This window comes from Coregonus clupeaformis, unplaced genomic scaffold (assembly GCF_020615455.1).
Source record: "Coregonus clupeaformis isolate EN_2021a unplaced genomic scaffold, ASM2061545v1 scaf0523, whole genome shotgun sequence".
Lineage (NCBI taxonomy): Eukaryota > Metazoa > Chordata > Actinopteri > Salmoniformes > Salmonidae > Coregonus > Coregonus clupeaformis.
The window spans coordinates 159306-178736 of NW_025533978.1; the positions used below are offsets into that span (position 1 = coordinate 159306).

Consider the following 19431-nt stretch of genomic DNA (forward strand, 5'->3'; position numbering starts at 1 on the left):
ATGTTTTGGGGCTGTCGCGTCAAGATCGCAGTCAAGAGCCTCGTCACCAAGGGCACCCTGGTCCAGACCAAGGGCACCGGTGCATCCGGCTCCTTCAAGCTCAACAAGAAAGCCGTCGAGGCGAAGAAGCCCGCCAAAAAAGCTGCAGTCCCCAAAGTCAAGAAGGTGGCCGCCAAGAAGCCCGCCGCGGCGAAGAAGCCCAAGAAGGTAGCAGCCAAGAAGGCCGTCGCCGCAAAGAAGTCCCCCAAGAAGGCCAAGAAGCCCGCTACACCCAAAAAGGCCACCAAGAGCCCCAAGAAGGTGAAGAAGATTGCCGCAGCGGCCAAGAAGGCGGTCAAGAGCCCCAAGAAGGCTACAAAGGCAGCCAAGCCCAAAGCCGCCAAGCCCAAGGCAGCCAAGGCCAAGAAGGCAGCCCCCAAGAAGAAGTAAACCTATTACAAACAGTGTTCTACTCGACACATGTTGTACCACAAAAGGCTCTTTTAAGAGCCACCCACCTCTTTCCATAGAAAGCGCATTGATTTCCATGTACCTGTCGTGAAAAAGAAATTACGCACACTAGGCTACTTTTACGCACACAACATTGTCCCACTCTGGGTGTGTGCGAAGGGAGAGGCATATAATAGAGGGCCAAAATGGCTTAGAAATTCGACCTCACGAGTGCACCCTCACCAGCCATTTTTATATATGAGCCACTGGGCTATTCCCGTTCAGAGGCAGGCTGCTGTGATGTGTTACAAGTGCCATGTAATAACAATAACAATACTATCTATAGTGGCTGCGAATTCAAACTCAAGAGTGCACCCTCACCAACTGTTTGTTTCCCATTTGGAGAGAAATAATGTGAGGATTTGATTGATTTCATTTCGGACATTTTGGCGCTCACGCGAAATGACACAAAGTAACAAAGTCAGAGGGAAATAAAGTAGCCTCTCACTCACTGCCTGTGGGTGGGAACCGGCTTAGGGCTGTCTGTCTGTCCGTCTGTCTGTCCCTCGCTCCAATTGGATAAGGCCACACCGGCCCGGAGGCAAATCGTTGCCTCTTGTGGCGAGGTATAAGTACGGCTCTCGAAGTGGCGAGCGGCTCATTCAGACTTTCTGTGACTTTCTCAAGCTACCAATATGAGCGGAAGAGGCAAAACCGGAGGCAAGGCCAGGGCGAAGGCAAAGACCCGTTCATCCCGTGCCAGGCTCCAGTTCCCCGTGGGCCGTGTGCACAGGCTGCTGGGCAAAGGCAACTACGCCGAGCGTGTGGGCGCTGGTGCACCAGTATACCTGGCCGCCGTTTTCGAGTACCTGACTGCTGAGATCCTGGAGTTGGCCGGCAACGCTGCCCGTGACAACAAGAAGACTCGTATCATCCCCCGTTACCTGTAGCTGGCCGTCCGTAACGACAAGGAGCTGAACAAACTGCTTGGCGGTGTGACCATCGCTCAGGGTGGTGACCTGCCCAACATCCATCTCAATCCCCAAAGGCTCTTTTAAGAGCCAACCACCTAGCTCTTCAAAAGCGCAAAGTACCTTTCTATGACCGCCACACATTGAGTGGGTGTATACACAACTATTTCGACATTCTGTGCCCACATGAGGCCTTGCATGAACAACAACACCTACTAGGCCTCGTTTGCCATAGCAGGCTAGCATTAGATTACAACGTGCCTATAAGATGTCACTCTTGACTTTGGCGACTATTATTGCGCGTAAAGGGCCGGCAGTGTACTATTGCGCGCGCGCGCACCGGGGCTTTGAATTTTGGGGCTCCCGTCCAATGGCCAACAGAGGAGGCCTCCGCAACGGGCCAATCGGGGTGGTGGGGAGATGGTGTCCAATCAGCAGGCGCCACTGCCGGCTTTATAAACTTCACATAGGCATTTCGAGGCTATACTCCCGACTGTCAGAGAAGCGACAGGGCCAGAACCAAGCAAATTTTTTTGGAACTTGCCAAGTTGTAAATAAGAGAGTCGGGGCAGAAGTGCAAACGCTATTCTCCTTGCGGAGATGGCGGAGTCGAAAAACTATCGGGCGATTCCCAGGATGGGTATTGCCAACGCGATAAGGTTCGCATGGAGGGAAAAGGAGATGGAGCCCTTTGGAAGGGAGACGTTCGGGAGGACCATACTTATGGGGGTCCTGAAGCTGGAGGTAAAGGACGTGTTGTGCCTCCAGGCGAATCCCCTGGAAGGGGCATATGATGTCGTGCTCCACACGGAGGGGAAGCATGACGAGGTCATGGGAAGGGTGAAGGTGGTGGAGAAGGCTAGACCCATGTGCCACTATGAAGTGGCGAGCCTGGCGAGAAACGGCTTCAGAGTGGTGACTGTTAACATGTTCAACCCGCATGTTAAGGAGGAGGAGGTGAGGGCCTTTCTGGGGAGGTACATGGACAATGTCTCCTCAACAAGGCTCATCAAGGACACGCTCGGGTTCTGGAACGGGAGGAGGAGTTTCCAGGCCTTATTGAAGGAAGACCCAGGGGGCCTGGGGGGGTACCTTCATCCTCCAGCAATGTTTTCCCTGGGGGCTGATAGGGGGACATTATTTTATGCCCGTCAGCCTCCGTTCTGCAGACGCTGCATGACGTACGGACATAATTTCGCCTCATGTGGAGGGAGGAAGTGCAGGGTGTGTGGGTCAGGGGCGCACGAGGCGAAAGACTGTGGTGAGCCAAAGAAATGCCACGGGTGTGGATCATCAGCACATCTGTGGAGGGACTGCACGGCTCGCCACAAGTCGTATGCAGCGGCTGCAGGGGGGGGAGCAGGTGCAGGAGAGGGGGATGGGGGAGGAAGTGGAGAGGGAGTTCCAGACCCGAGCCAAGGGCCAGAGGGAAGTCCGGCTGCAACAGAGGAGGTGCCAGGAAAAGCAGCGGGAAGAGAGGAGGACGGGCAGAGGACGGCAGGAAAAGGACAGGAAGGAGAGGCGGGAACGGCGACGGCGACGGAGACAGAGGGGAGAGTGGGAGAGGAGGTGCCAGAGACGGAGCAGCGAGAGGAGGTCGGTGAGGTGCCGGCCACAGCCCTGGAAGGAGAGGAGAAGGGGAGAGGGGCGATGCCGGAGGGGGGGGAGTAGGGAGAGAGCGAGAGAAGGGGAGGAGGAGCTGAGGGAGTTGAGGGAGGAGCTGGGGGTTAGGGGGGTTAGGGGGGTTATGGTTTCCCCGCTGTCGGTTCTTACGAAGAAGAGAGGGAAGAGGAGGGGGAGGTCTGGGGATAGGAAGAGGGAGATGGGCGGGGGGGAAGAGGGGGAGGCGAAGCGAGTAATGGGAGAGAAGGGGGGAGGGGGGGAAGAAGCTCACACGGCGCTGACCCCTCCCAATGCACAACTGCCGGGGACACCCACTGGGGGGTGGCAGGGGGGGGGCAGAGGACGCTGGATCCCCGGTGCTATTTCCAACCATTTTCGGGGTTGATGGGATGGAGGAGGATGGTGGTGAGCCCAGGGATCAGGAAACCCGGGAGCCGAACACCATTCCGGCATCCTGGGCTGGGGAGATGGAGGAGAGTGGGGGGACGACACCTGAAGGGGGGTCGGAGGCACCGCTGGAGGAGATGGAGCAGGGGAGCATCAGGTGAGCCTCCTGTTTTGGTTTTTGAGTTTTGGGGAATATTATTGCGTGATGTGTAATATGTATTATGGCAGGGGTTATTTTTGTTACGGTAAATGTGAGGGGAATAAGGGAGGGGGGTTAAGAGAGAAGGGCGGTTTTTGGGTATTTAGAGGGGGTGGGTTTTGATGTTTGTTTTATACAGGAGGTTCACCTAAGGGATAGTGGGGATGTTTTAAGGTTTAGGAGGGAGTGGGACAAGGGGGAGTCGGTGTGGGGCATAGGGGGGGTTCATTCATCAGGGGTGGGGATTCTGTGTGGGAATAGGGAGGTGAAGGTGGAGGGCACTTTTGTGGGTATGCAGGGTAGGGTACTGGGAGCGGATGTCACGATAAGGGAGAGTAGGTACAGGGTTATTGTGGTGTACGGGCCACAGTTGGCAACGGGCAGGAGGGAGATGGTGGACTGCCTGGAGCCGCTGTGTGCTACAAATAGACACTTGGTGATAGGGGGGATTTCAATGTAGATATAGGGAGGGGGAGGGATAGTAGTGCAGGAGCCGTCGCCGGACTAATGGCAAGCCATGGTCTGGTGGATGGGGGCCTGCACACTGTTCCGGCGATGGCATGGCCAACATGGCGCAACTCTAGGGGGGTCGAGCGGAGGCTCGACTATATTTTCCTATCTAGGTCTCTGGGTCAGTTGTCTGGGCGCTTGTTGCCTGTGTTCTTTTCGGACCACGACGGGGTGCTCCTGCAGGTGGGGGCACCAGTCTGCCAAACGGGAGGTGCTGGATGGGCAGGCTTTCGTCAATGCTTTTGTAGATTTTTTTAGGGGGCTTGAAGGCCTCCGGTCCATGTGTGAGGGGGTGTTAGAGTGGTGGGAAATAGTGAAGGTGAGGATGAGGGTTTTTATAATAGGACAGTGGAAGAGGGAAAAGAGGGAGGAAAGGAGGGAGGTGGATCATATCCAGAGGCTGCTAGAACTCGAGCTTGAGGCAGGCAACCTCGGCGGGTCGGCAGACTGGGAGAGATCCGCTGCCCTAAAGGCGCAGCTAAGGGAGGTGCATGAGCGGAAGGCTCGCGCTTTCTTGATGCGGGCGCGTAGTGGGTTTATAGAACACGACGAAACATGTTCGGCCGTGTTCTTTAAATCAGTAAGGGAAAGGCAGAGTAGGAAGGTAATGTATGGGGTTAGGGAAGAAAGCGGTAGAGTAGTGAGAGAGACGGAGGAAATGGTCAAGGTGACCACGGAGCATTTCCGAGGTTTCTTTCAAGAGAGGGCAGTAGATGTAGAGCAGGGCAATGTGTTTTTAGAACACCTGTCCCGGCAAGTGCCGGAGGACATTAGAAAAGCAATGGAGGCTGAGATCTCCCTAGAAGAGGTTGAGAGCGCCCTCAGGAGGATGGGAAAAGGGAAGGTGCCCGGGATGGATGGGCTGCCGGCAGAGTTTTACCTCAAGTTTTGGGGTATACTTGGGCCAGTAGTCCTCAATGTCTTGAAGGCCATCCTCGAGACAGGGGTCCCGGGGGGATCGATGGCCGTAGGTGTGCTGTCACTTCTGTACAAGAAGGGGGACGCCACAGATCTCGGCAACTGGCGGCCGTTGACCATGCTGTGCGTAGACTACAAGCTACTTGCGAAGGTTCTAGCGGACCGGTTGCGCACAGCCCTTCCCTACGTCGTCCATGAGGATCAGACGTGTGGGATAGAGGGACGCTCTATTAGGTGGAACCTGAGTTTGATCAGGGACTCCATTGCTTGGGCAGAGGATAGAGGGCTGCCGCTAATGGTAGCAGCACTCGACCAGGCTAAAGCCTTTGATCGAGTGAATAGATCTTTTCGTTTCAGGGTGTTAGGCAGATTAGGTTTTGGGGAGAAGTATATAGGGTGGATCCGTGCTTTATATGTCGGAGCAGGGTGCCGGGTGAACGTAAACGGTCACATGGGTGACGTTTTTGACCTTGAGTCTGGGGTCAGGCAGGGGTGCCCGCTCTCAGCACTCCTCTTCGTTCTGTACATGGAGCCTCTGGGGGCTGCCATTAGGGCAGACACAGGGGTGGAGGGCATGCTTATCCCTGGAAGCGGTGTGCTGCATGTTAAGATGACCCAGTACGCAGATGACACTTCCTTGTTGCTATGCAAGGACTCGTGCCTGACTAGGTCCCTTGCCATCATAGGGGAATTCACCCGAGCGTCGGGAGCGGTCCTCAATCACGCTAAGTCATCTGTTAAGTATTTCGGAAGATGGCGTGGGAGGACGGATGTGCCTGGGGGGTTATCTCTCTGTAGTGGGGCCCTGAAGATTCTCGGGGTCCTTTTTGAGACCTCTGGCTCAGTGACGCTGAACTGGAACAGATGCATCGCAGTGGTGCAGAGGAAGGTGGGGATGTGGAGAGCTAGGTCATTGTCTTTTATAGGCAAGGTCCTGGTCCTCAAGGTGGATGTGTTGCCATCACTATTGTATATGGCATACGTCTACCCATTGCCAGAGAGTCTGAGAGTGCCTCTAGTGAGGCTGGTGTTCCAGTTCATGTGGGGTGGCAGGCAAGAGTATGTCGCGAGGGTACGCATGCTCTGTCCCATCGGGGAGGGAGGTAGGGGGTACCACATTTCCCCCCTCAAGCTGGATTCAATTTTTGTTTCATATTTGTTGACTGAGCTGGCTCATCCGGTAATACACCCGTCTGGTTACCTCCTGCGGGTGTTCTTCTCTTACCAGGCGAGAAGCGTAATGGTGTGGACTAACACGGGTCCTCGGGCGGAACAGCTGCCGTGGCACTTTGGCTATGCGGCCAAGTGGCTGCGTGGTCACCCCGAGGTTGAAGTAGCCCGAGTAGGTTTAGATCACAGGCACCTGTATGAGGAGGTGAGACGGGGAGGGTGTCCCGGGCCGGTATTGGGTATCCCGGCTGTGGTTTGGGAAGGAGTGCAGGTGCGAGGTCTGGATAATACGGGCGTGGCTTGACTCGATCCCCCACCTGCCCAAGGCCAACTTGTGGCGGGGAGGAGACGGTGCGCCATGTTTTTTGGGACTGTGCTTTCGCCGGGGTAGTGTGGGCTAGGGCACAGGGTCTGATAGGCAGGGTGAGAGGGGATTTTGTGGTTACATGGGCTAGGGTAGAGAGAGGGGTAGGGAGAGCGAGGGGGACGGTTAGGGACAGGTTTCTGCTCTGGCTTCTCATAAGCCTCTTTAAACAGGGTTTGTGGGAGGCTAGGCAGAAATTGGAAAGGACAGGGGGAGAAGGGGGTGTGGAGGGGATAGTGAGGAGGGTGGAGAGAAATTTGAGGGGGAGGATGAAGGGAGAGGAGAAGAAGTGGGGGCAGCATGCTGCTCGGGAGAGGTGGAAGGGGGGTTTAGGATTAGTGTAGAGGGGTAGGGAGGAGGGTGTGTTTTTGTGGCTGGGTAAAAAGGGGAGGGAAGGTGCTCCCCTGAAGTGTATCTAGTGTTATAGTTTGATTTTTGTTTGGTTTCTCATAGTCCTATGTGGCTTAGCCGGTATATATGATGTGATGTTTTGTTTGGTTTCTCGTAGTCCTAGGTGGCTCAGTGGGGTAGAGCATGGCGTTTGTAGTGCCATGCTAGTGGGTTCGGAACCTGAAGCTGCCCATATGTAAAATGTATGCAAGCATGACGGTAAGTACAGCGTCTGCTAAATGGCATAGTGTATTTTTTTATTTTCTTATTAGGATGGGGTTGCTGGTTGGTTAATAGTGATGGGGTGGTGGAAAGAGGAGGGTGAGATGATACTGGTGTGAGTATGGTGTGGCGTGATGCAAATATTGTATTGTATTGAAATGAAATGATTTATGATGTATGGTTTTTGTACGTTTTTAATAAAAACCCTTAAATCAGAACCAAGCAAACCGCTCGCAAATCCACCGGTGGCAAAGCCCCCAGGAAGCAGCTCGCCACTAAGGCTGCTCGCAAGAGTGCCCCGGCCACCGGCGGTGTGAAGAAGCCTCACCGTTACAGGCCCGGCACCGTGGCTCTGAGAGAGATCCGTCGTTACCAGAAGTCCACTGAGCTGCTCATCCGCAAGCTGCCCTTCCAGCGCCTGGTGCGAGAAATCGCCCAGGATTTCAAGACCGACCTGCGCTTCCAGAGCTCCGCCGTGATGGCCCTGCTGGAGGCTAGCGAGGCTTACCTGGTCGGCCTGTTCGAGGACACCAACCTGTGCGCCATCCACGCCAAGCGGGTGACCATCATGCCCAAGGACATCCAGCTGGCCCGCCGTATTCGCGGAGAGCGCGCATAAATGAGGATGACCTGAACTCCAAAATCCCCCAAAGGCTCTTTTAAGAGCCACCTCCATATTTCCATCAAAAAGGCACAATTGTTCCATGTATACACGCACCTCTACATTACCCACCATGTATGTTGTTCACTGACACGTCTAAAAGCTACGTATTGCACCTTTTAGTTGCCTGAAGTCTAGCTTCAATGTTTGTGTGTATATATACAACCATCTGGCATCATCCACATCCTTTGGACTATAGTAGCACAGTAAAATGCTTTACAAAGGAGGGGGAAAAGAAACGAGTGATAATATAGGCCGAATTGTGTTCAGATGAATAATTGACACTATTAGTTGTGTTTCATTAGTTGTCTTGAATGCAGTCCAGAAGAAACATTGCATGCCAACTTACTTTGAAAGTCCCATGTTGCAGTGCTGTTGAGAGACTCATGCAGAGGCCAAAACTTTACAGTGGAGCACGGAGGCCATCTTGTGGTTAAATTTGGGTACTGCACATCATGGTGATTCCCTTTCAGTATTTGCTCTTTAGGCCAGCGTTTCCCAAACGCGGTCCTGGGGTCCCCAAGGGGTGCGCGTTTTGCGTTTTGCCCTAGCACTCCACAGCTGATTCTAATACTCCAGCTTGATGATGATGAGTTTATTATTTGAATCAGCTGTGTAGTGCTAGGGCAAAAACTCCCAAAACGTGCCCCGAGTTTGGGAAACCCTGCTTTAGGCTTATACTAGCCTATTAGGATGACTTGGTTCGATCGCTTTAATGGCAACTGCTGAACTCTGGTTTTCACTAATTACTTGTCCCAGGTCACCATTATGAATCCAATAGCAAAACAAATGTTTCAAAATTGCTCAATAGTGAAAAAAGGCCAGGAAACGATGGGTTGTCAGCAATATTTCACCAACAACCAATCACTATTCAAGCATAGACATTAGGATCATCAACAAATATTCCTAAGTCATACTACAAAAGGGTTGTAACGAAATGGATTTGTCTGTTCAATGCAAGTTCAACGTCAAAGAAAAAGTGCATCACCACAACAAACGTGTCTTTAGATACACTGTAAAAAATGACTTCGTGGAATGTACTCAAGCTATTACAGTCAACAAAAGCACACGTCATATTATTGAGTAGATCTTTTTGCTTGTTTTTATGAGTAGATAAGCTTGAGTAAGTAGAGTTGATGTGGTCCAATACATTGAGTAAAGATGATAGAGACGTAAAAAGGATTATATTACGTTGATTCAACTCAAATAGACATTGTGTTATTTTACCTGAATGATTCATCCTATTATGTATTTAGACCAACTTACTTTGGATTCACTCAATCACATCCCTTAAGAGAAAAGGTATCCGGACACCGGGAATCCATTTATTTAAACATCAACGGTTTGCAAAACATCTGTTATTATGAGTTGACAAATTACGGAATTGCAATCAACACTGCAGGTAAATCCTGATTGCTGCAGGTAGGCAAAACCGTAGAAATAGGAACTACAACACTAACTAGTATAGGATCTCTGTGGCCAGAACCATCACTTACGAGAGATACAATGGAGCTTCAACCCCATAGACGTCACGGGGAACAAAATATTCTCATAGTAACCATGGATAACTACTGAAATGGAGGCTCAAATAGCTCGTGTTTGCACTGTGGGATATTTTCCAAACTACAATGTTGCCTACAAGGCCACACCAACGAAAGACGCGACCAACCCCAATAATCTAAACACTTTTACTCGTTTGTCCCTATAACATTTCTCTGTTCACGAGCACTGCTGATGGATGCCACCTATATTACTTTGGTCATTTCCCCTTCACCCCATTAATGTTGTAGCTGCGCCTTTTTTCAACAGTTCCCAAGAATACCATCAGTGACGCAGGTAGTATTGTGATGTCATAACAACCATACTGTGCAGACAGACCCTGGTATTTCAACCTCTAAATGGAAAGCCAAGTGACATTTACTCCTGATGTACTGACTGACCTGTTGCAACCTCTACAACCACTGTGCTTATTATTTGACCCTGCTGGTCATCTATGAACGTTTGAACATCTTGGAGAAAAATGTGCCCTTAATGGCCACGTATACTGTTATAATCTCCACCCGGCACAGGCAGAAGGGCACCGGCCACCCCTCAGAGCCTGGTTGTTCTCTAGGTTTGTGCCTTTCTAAGGAGTTTTTCCTAGCCACCGCGTTTCTACATCTGCATCGCTTGCCGTTTGGGGTTTTAGGCCGGGTTTCTGTATAGCACTTTGTGACATCTGTTGATGTAAAAAGGGCTTTATAGATCCACTTAATTGATTGATGGTAGAATTGTCAAAATACCAGTGGTAAAAGGTGTGTGACCTTGATGAAACCTCAAAATGGTACAACGGATTCCAAAAAGGAAATTTCAAACCACAACTGTACGGGAACAAAATGGACATTACATTTCACAATGACATCCTTCATTAAAAACACCTCTTTTGTATCTTTCGTATACAAAAACACAATGGCAAATAGAGTGGCAGTGACCCTTTAAAACACACCTTGCAGAATAAACGTGTCTTCCTTACCCTCTAACTTCTTTCGCGTAGATGACCGCCACAGGCCCATCGGGGACTGGGTCCCAGACCGCAATGTGCTCGAGTCCCGCCTCTCGGTGACCATCCCCCGGTAGGCAGAGGTTGGTCCCAGCACAGATTCTGTGCCCCAGGCGGCTTCACCAACAACAAGCGGGCCTGTGGTAGAGGACACCGTTCCTGACCTGCTACCAGAAAAAATGAAGGGAGAGAAGAGTTCCAAAAGGCACCTCAGCGTTTAACTACGAAGGTGTTACAAACTAACCCTGACATTCAGTCTATGACAATTGTCCTCTGGCCTGGCATTTTGCTTAAGACAGTCATTTGTTCTTGAGGCCTGTCATCTTGACTGTGAGCTTTGAGCAGTCCAGCTCCACAAACACTTTCTGGAATGTCTTGAACGTGTACTCCGGCTTTTAGGGGTGGCTGAGATTCAGAGCATATGTCACGCCAAGAAGAATTGCAGAAGCCTTTGCAAAACTCAGACCGGTGATCACTTACGGATGACGCCTACCTCCTCTGGACCATCACTCGCCACGGCACCCTCCTCGTTGATCGCATAGATTTCCTTTACATGTTGCGCAAGGTCTCGCAGGAAATGACCCCCCTCAGCTTCCTGTAAAATAAATAACACACAAATACAGACATTCTGTCAATGTGGGGGACACATTTTATTCCACCTGGATTACGACATGCCCTTATTCGTTATCAGATTGCAGTGAACATTCTCTCCCTCTCACACACACACACACACGTGATGGAATATTCATGGCTGAAAATGCTTTATTGGCCCCACATGGTAGTCTTTAATGAGGCCACCTCCAGTAAAGCTGAACAATAATTCCTCACTGAACTCACATCATGACCCTGATATAGAATAAAATCACCGATCTCATAGGATTCAATCTGTGCATGTGAAATCTATGAAATCACCGATCCAAGTATCCTATATTAGCAAAAGGTGTACAATGCTTGGGTAGCACAGCGGGGCCTGTGGCTTAAATTGCAGCACCGAACATCAGGCAGCTAAATACAAAACAGTGCATTTTTCCTGAGGATACTTTACCATCCAGCATGACCTGCAATCGGTCTGAAAGTACTCCTCCCTTGGAATGGAATAAGGACAGCAGCTTAGGGGTGTCCTGCATAAACCTTGCCTCAAGATGCTTTGCGGTGAGCCTGTGGAATTGTTCATTGATCTGAAAGACAAATACTGAAATATCATCAAGCAAGGCTCATAACAAAGAGGTTTGTCATAGTAAAGACATATCATTTGGCATTTTCTTTTTTGGCCTGCTGACTCACCTGAGAGGCTTCCAAACAGAGCAGCCTATCCGTCTTTCATGTCTTCAACACTGGGACACTGGTTGATGACTTCCTGTCTTTTGGCGTGCAAATGTCTTGGTCATATTTCCTGGAATCTTTGCATGTTACTAATTCTATTCTCTGAGCGGCCACATCTGTTAAAAGAAGAATCTAGACGACTAACCAGAACCATTAACCCATTTTATCAAGACCCTGCAACTACCACAAGTAGCTACGAAGTGTGACAAAATGGATTATTTCCATAGCCATTACAGCAGCTAGCTTTTAGCTAACGTATGTTAGCAATCAAGGGCTGACACACGATTGATACGCTACTAGCTAGCTCGCGATAATACACATGGGCAGACAAAACCTAAATTAGCTAACGTTAGCTTAGCTTAGAAAGTAACCTAGCTAGCACAAGCGCTCTTATGTTAGCTAGCTACTTACTAGCTAAAGGTAGTATGACCCAAAAAAAGAGGTTGAGGAAACGTAGCGCGGAACCCCATATTCTCGGCATATTCAACAGCGTAAAAAAAATTCATTACCTTCAACAGTGTTATCTTGTGATCAAGCCATCAATGTTAGGTGGTGTCAAAATGTTAGCTAACGGGGTAGCAATTAGCAAGTTTGACATTTCAGCGGAAATACTACTATTATCTGCTTTTTGATAAGCGGTATTATCGGCATACGGCCCCCAGCCATTGGCCACCTTACTATTCTGTTGAATTTCAACATATATAAATACTTATGGTAATATACTAATGGTAATATACACTGAGTACACAAAACACTCTTTCCATGACATAGAATGAACAGGTGAATCCAGGTGAAAGCTATGATCCCTTATTAATGTCACTTGGTAAATCCACTTCAATCAGTGTAGATGAAGGGGAGGAGACAGGTTAAAGAAGGATGTTTAATCCTTCAAACAATTGAGACATGGATTGTGCATGTGTGCCATTTCAAATCAAATCAAATCAAAATGTATTTGTCACATGCGCCGAATACAACAGGTTTAGACCTTACAGTGAAATGCTTACTTACAAACCCTTAACCAACAATGCAGTTTTAAGAAAAATAAGTGTTAAGTAAAAAATAGATAACAAAAAATAAAAAATGAAGAGCAGCAGTAAAATAACAGTAGCGAGGCTATATACAGGGGGTACCGGTACAGAGTCAATGTGCAGGGGCACAGGTTAGTCTAGGTAATTGAGGTAATATGTACATGTAAGTAGAGTTAAAGTGACTATGCATAGATAATCGTAAAAGAGGGGGTGGGTGGGGGGGAGGGACAATGCAAATAGTCTGTGTAGCCATTTGATTAGCTGTTCAGGAGTCTTATGGCTTGGGGGTAGAAGCTGTTAAGAAGCCTTTTGGACCTAGACTTGGCGCTCCGGTACCGCTTGCTGTGCGGTAGCAGAGAGAACAGTCTATGACTAGGGTGGCTGGAGTCTTTGACAATTTTTAGGGCCTTCCTCTGACACTGCCTGGTATAGAGGTCCTGGATGGCAGGAAGCTTGGCCACAGTGATGTACTGGGCCGTACGCACTACCCTCTGTAGTGCCTTGCGGTCGGAGGTCGAGCAGTTAACATACCAGGCAGTGATGCAACCAGTCAGGATGCTCTCGATGGTGCAGCTGTATAACTTTTTGAGGATCTGAGGACCAATGCCAAATCTTTTCAGTCTCCTGAGGGGGAATAGGCTTTGTCGTGCCCTCTTTATGACTGTATTTGGTGTGTTTGGACAAGGATAAGTTTGTTGGTGATGTGGACATCAAGGAACTTGCAGCTCTCAACCTGCTCCACCACAGCCCCGTCGATGAGAATGGGGGCGTGCTCGGTCCTGTTGGGGCGGTATGCAAATTGGAGCGGGTCTAGGGTTTCTGGGATAATGGTGTTGATGTGAGCCATGACCAGCCTTTCAAAGCACTTCATGGCTACAGACGTGAGTGCTACGGGTCTGTAGTCATTTAGGCAGGTTACCTTAGTGTTCTTGAGGTGACTGGACAAGACACAGAATGTAAGTGCTTCAGAGAGGGGTATGGTAGTAGGTGCCAGGTGCACCGGTTTGTGTCAAGAACAGCAACGCTGCTGGGTTTTTCACGCTCAACAGTTTCCCCTGTGTGTATCAAGAATGGTCCCCCACCCAAAGGTCATCCAGCCAACTTGACACAACTGTGGGAAGCATTGGAGTCAACATGGGCCAGCATTCCTGTGGAACGTTGACACCTTGTTGTGTCCATGCCCCGGTGAATTGAGGCTGTTCTGAGGGCAAAAGGGGGTGCAACTCAACATTAGGAAGGTGTTCTTAATGTTTCGTACACTCATTGTCTACTGAACCAAAATATAAATGCAACATGCAACAATTTCAAAGATTTTAATGAGTTACAGATCATAGAAGGAAATCAGTCAACTGAAATAAATTCATTTGGATTTGACATGCCTGGGCAGGGGCACAGTTATGGGTGGGCCTGGAAGGGCAAAGGCCCACCCACTGGGGAGCCAGGCCCAGCCAATCAGAAACGAGTTTTTCCCCACAAAAGGGCTTTATTACACACAAAAAGATTCCTCAGAATCTGTGGCATTGTGTTGTGTGACAAAACTGCACTTTTTAGAGTGGTATTTTATTGTCCCCAGCACAAGGTGCACCTGTGTATTGATCATGCTGTTTAATCAGCTTCTTGAAATGCCACACCTGCCAGGTGGATGGATTATCTTGAAAAATGATAAATGCTCACTAACAGGGAGGCAAACAAATTTGTGCACAAAATTTGAGAGAAATAAGCTTATTTTTTCAGTGTATATACATACACAACTATACACACAGTTAAATAAACATTTTACCTGTTAAATAGACTGTCGTTGAATCTGCCTACTAGAGGTGGTTCAGCCTTGCTACACAGCTAATCGTAAGTCATGGTTTCAACCAGCATCAGTAGAGAGTAGACTGGGAGGAGGAGGAAGTGGAATAGTAATCAACTGACTTAACATGATTACCACTAGGCTGCTTTGCTCATAAATTATTCAAACAGATCCATAATTGTAATTTAGGAGGGGGTGGTGGAAGTCAATATTAGGATGGTGTTCATAATGCTTTGTACGCTCAGTGTATACAGTGAGGGAAAAAAGTATTTGATCCCCTTCTGATTTTGTACGTTTGCCCACTGACAAAGAAATGATCAGTCTATAATTTTAATGGTAGGTTTATTTGAACAGTGAGAGACAGAATAACAACAAAAAAATCCAGAAAAACGCATGTCAGAAATGTTATAAATTGATTTGCATTTTAATGAGGGAAATAAGTATTTGACCCCCTCTCAATCAGAAAGATTTCTGGCTCCTAGGTGTCTTTTATACTGGTAACGAGCTGAGATTTGTCACGATCGTTGGGAACAGAGGACCAAGGCGCAGCGTGGAAGGTGAACATATTTTTTATTTAATGATTACTCACACGAACAAAACAACAAACGATAACGTGACGTCCTCGGTTTAAACACAAACCTAATTGGAACAAGATCCCACACCCCACTGTGGCAAACAGACTGAATAAATATGGTTCCCAATCAGAGACAACCAGCAACAGCTGACACTAGTTGCCTCTGATTGAGAACCATTTTGGCCAACCTAGAAACACAACAACTAGAATCAAAAAGGAAACTCACACCCTGGCTCAACATACAAGTGTCCCCAGAGCCAGGGCGTGACAGTACCCCCCCCTAAAGGCGCGGACTCCGACCGCGCCAACCAAATACCACAGGGGAGGGACCAGGTGGGCACTCTGCCTTGGCGGCGGATCCGGCTCTGGGCATGATCCCCACTCCCTCTCTAACCCCCCAAAGGACCCCTGGTCCGGTCTGGCCCTACTGGCCGGAGCTGGACCGAACACTGGTGGAGGGGATTGCTCCAGCTCCAGCGTGGAGCAGCTGACCGGTGCCGGACCAGGCACTGGTGGAACAGGCACGGGCCGTGCCGGACTGACGACGCACACCACTGGCTTGGTGTGGGGAGCAGGAACTGGCCGGGCCGGGCTGGCGACGCGCACCCCTGGCTTGGTGCGTGGAGCAGGAACTGGCCGGGCCGGGCTGGCGACGCGCACCACTGTCTTGGTGCGGGGAGCAGGAACTGGCCGGGCCGGGCTGGCGACGCGCACCACTGGCTTGGTGCGGGGAGCAGGAACTGGCCGGACCGGGCTGGCGACGTGCACCATTGGCTTGGTGCTGGGAGCAGGAACAGGCCGGGCCGGGCTGGCGACGCGCACCATTGGCTTGGTGCGGGGAGCAGGAACAGGCCGGACCGGTCTGGCGACACGCACCACAGGCTCGATGCGAGGGACAGGAACAAGCCGGACCGTACTGGGGACACACACCACTGGCCCTACGCGGGGATCAGGAACGGGCCGGACCGGACTGGTAACACACCCCAGTACCTCTCGCCGTGCCTCTACACTTTCCTTCCCCTTTAATACCAGTGGCCCCCGTAACCTGGCGGCCTCCTCTGCCAACCCGCTGGACCGCTCTATCGCGGCCTCCTGCTGCCCCGTTGTCCACGGCGTGAGCCCCCCCCTAGCACATGCCCCCAGCATTGTTTTGCCTGCCATGGGCTCTTTAAACGCAAATCTATGTGGAGGCATGTGGCAAGGTGCACACTAGCACAAAATGTTCGTAAGGAGATGCCTGGTAAAACCAGAATACAGGCACTCTGTGCTAGTGCTCAACCGGTTGCTAAAGGAGTCAGCGAGAAGGTCTGGAAACTTGTGAGTAACATGGCTCAAGATGATGTAGCCCATGCAGTAAAAGAAGACAGATACATCTTGGCATTGGGTGAAAAAATGTACAACAAGAAAGGGGAGAACCCCTCACAACACCAGCACGTTCGTCAAACTTTGCGAGAACTAGGGAGACTCGTGATTAAAGGTAGAAAGGTGACACCACTGAAAAAGATGAAGGATTATATTAACCCACAACACTTCCACCACATCATAAAAGCTGTCAAAGAAGTGACTGGCTTTGATGAAAAGACAAACAAATTTGAAAAAGCAACCTTGGCCACAAAGCTTGGGCAAAGCATCCAGAAAATTGCAGACGTCATGGAGGGGGAAGCTCTTATTACCCAGAATGAAGAAAAGTTGAAGCTAGTCCGAGACTTCCAAGGCATCTACCATCTTCGCTGGAATGAAATTATCTCTTCTGCTACATATCGTACACTTGAACAGAGGAAATGGAACGCACTGCAGCTTATTCCATTAGCAGATGATGTTAAAAAAATGCACATGTACTTAGATGAAAAGCAGAAACAATACTACAACCAACTGTGCGATGAGAAAACCTCAAGAAAATGGAGCAATCTAGCAAAAGTGATACTGGCTCAGATGATTATCTTCAACAGGAAAAGAGAGGGAGAGGTGTCAAAGATGTCTGTGGCAACATTTCACTCCAGGGACAAATCCCCACTTAACAAAGATGTTGCAGTGGCGCTAACAGAGGTTGAGAGACTGCTCTGTGCTCATTTTGAACGCATCGAAACCTGTGGGAAGCGTAGCAGGAAGGTGCATGTAATCCTCACTCCAGTGATGGTGGAATCTTTAGAGCTGCTTATCAAAGAGCGGTGCTCATGTGGAGTGAGCGAAGGTAATATCTACTTATTTGCCAGGCCAGGATATGATACACATTTTCGAGGGAATGACTGCATCCGCGTCTATGCCAAACAATGTGGTGCCAAGTTACCTGAAGCATTGTCATCAACTAAACTACGGAAACAGGTTGCCACCCTCTCCAGAGTGTTAAATCTCAATGATACAGAACAGGACCAGTTTGCTGACTTCTTGGGTCACGACATTCGGATTCATCGAAAGTTCTACCGTCTTCCAGAGGGAACGCTTCAGTTGGCAAAAATAAGTAAAATACTGATGGCGTGTGAACAGGGCAGATTGGCAGAGTTCAAGGGGAAAACTCTGGATCAAATAACCATCAGCCCCAGTGGTAAGTTTACCCCCAGTGTTTAGTTTAATGGCAAAATGTTTACACTTTGATTTGTTTTGCGCAGATTTAGCTTGCTTCAATTTACCATTCTTCTTTTGGCTGTCTTTTACAAACTGTTATGTCTGAAGAAATGGATGCTGCAGCCACTGATTGTGCATCAGAGAGTGACTCTGAGAGAGAGGAGTCGTCTGAAAAATCCTATGAAGGAAATCTGACAGGTATGCCTATACCTTACATACACATGGACCTATTCTTAATTACAATGTACTGTTGGAAAATGACATGTTTTCCACTGATATTTTCCAGGAGAGATGTCAGCAATTCGGGCCAAACAGCCAATGACCAAGGGAAAGCTGGGACAAAAGAGAGGCTCACACGGTAAGCATGTTTCCTGCTACCTTCAGTCAGTGCGTTTCACTCTGTAGTGTCAACTTATGGCTGTACTGTGCTGGTCCAGATCAATTCTGTCTTCATCAGTTAGTGTATTTCCAACCATGCCAGCACAGAACGGTTGAGTTTGGATTGTACACAAGTCAAGACATTCGATCTGGAATTAGTGTGTCAGGATAGATGATAACACAGAAGGATTACCACACTTTAGATTGATTTTCTTGGAGGTAGGGAACTTGATTGAATACTTATTGCTTTTATTAGAAGGTTTACATTGCAAACAGATTGTTGGGCTTAGATTCCATACAGATTGAGTCTGCCTTGATTTCAGCATTGCACATTCTTCTTTCACACGCTTATCTATGTAGTTATTTAGTTAGGATTGTTAGCTTAACTTCATCACACTCTGAATATATATCTGCAACCTTGTAGAGTTAATAGAAAGAGAGGTTCAAGTTCATTGTAGTCAACCTTTTAATAAAAAATTTTAAAAAATGTGTGGCATAATGTAGTCATGTATAATGCAATCTCTTTCCAAAGGTGCCAAAGGAACAAAAAGGTATTGGTCGACAATAGAGGTGGATGCAGTTGAAGATTCCTTGATGAATTTTATCAGAATGGGAAAAACGCCTGGAAAACAAGACTGTGAGAAATGCATTGCTGCTTCTCCCCAAGCACTAGTAAACGATTAGTTACCGGAGTGTAACTCCAGTTCTATGAGTGGAGCGGAGCCCCATAGGGGAGCTCTGCTCCTAGTGGTTTACCCTCTGCCCTAAGGCAGCAGCAGCCTGAGACAAAATTATGCACACACCTACAGCCAATAGGAGTACAGGTGTCCCTATAAGAGGGGGTGCCTCCCCTCAATCAGCCTCCCGAGATATTTTTCTTCAGCGAGACTAGAGAGGGTCGGCAGGGCCTTAAGTCCTATGGGGCTCCGCTCCACTCATAGAACTGGAGTTACACTCCGGTAACTAATCGTTCTATATCGTGGAGCTCCGCCCCATGGGGAGCTCTGCTCCTAGTGGTTTAAGGCGGAGCGTAGCGCTCCCAAAATGTACTCCCTGCCGAGCCTAACACTTCCCATCGAAACGAGAAAGTCAAGCCTAGCAATGGCTGCAACCGAGTCCCGCAGTACTGCAACTAAAAACCCCTACGGGCGTCACAATATACCGCGTCATCGGTTAAAAGACCCGCCCCACCTAGTCCAATGGCAATGCCAATGACTAGTGGGCAGATCACCAGAATAGAAGCCATACTAATCTGTACTAGCAGATAGATGTGCCTCAATATCCTGTGAAAACACTACCGACCACTAATGGAATGACACAAAGTGTCACTCTACATTGTAACGCGGTAGACCGCCTCACTCACTCAATGGAATCCCAGAGATTAG

General features: G+C 49.2%; 2 protein-coding genes across 3 annotated transcripts; both read left to right on the top strand.

The window, feature by feature from the left end:
• On the top strand, nt 1-429 carry LOC121560617 (histone H1-like). The gene has a single exon (XM_041873561.1). The coding sequence runs from the start codon at nt 1-3 to the stop codon at nt 427-429; it is 429 nt and encodes a 142-aa protein (XP_041729495.1).
• Nucleotides 430-16252: 15823 nt separating this feature from the next.
• LOC121560620 lies at nt 16253-18718 on the top strand. 2 transcript variants are annotated; one of them, XM_041873564.1, is made up of 3 exons: nt 16253-17866; nt 17955-18026; nt 18579-18718. In XM_041873564.1, the coding sequence occupies exon 1, from the start codon at nt 16289-16291 to the stop codon at nt 17669-17671; it is 1383 nt and encodes a 460-aa protein (XP_041729498.1). In that variant the 5' UTR covers nt 16253-16288; the 3' UTR covers nt 17672-17866; nt 17955-18026; nt 18579-18718. The 2 variants fall into 2 exon arrangements, with proteins under 2 accessions (XP_041729498.1, XP_041729499.1); XM_041873565.1 differs by lacking the exon at nt 18579-18718 and having other exon boundaries at nt 17955-18027.
• Nucleotides 18719-19431: the final 713 nt, after the last annotated feature.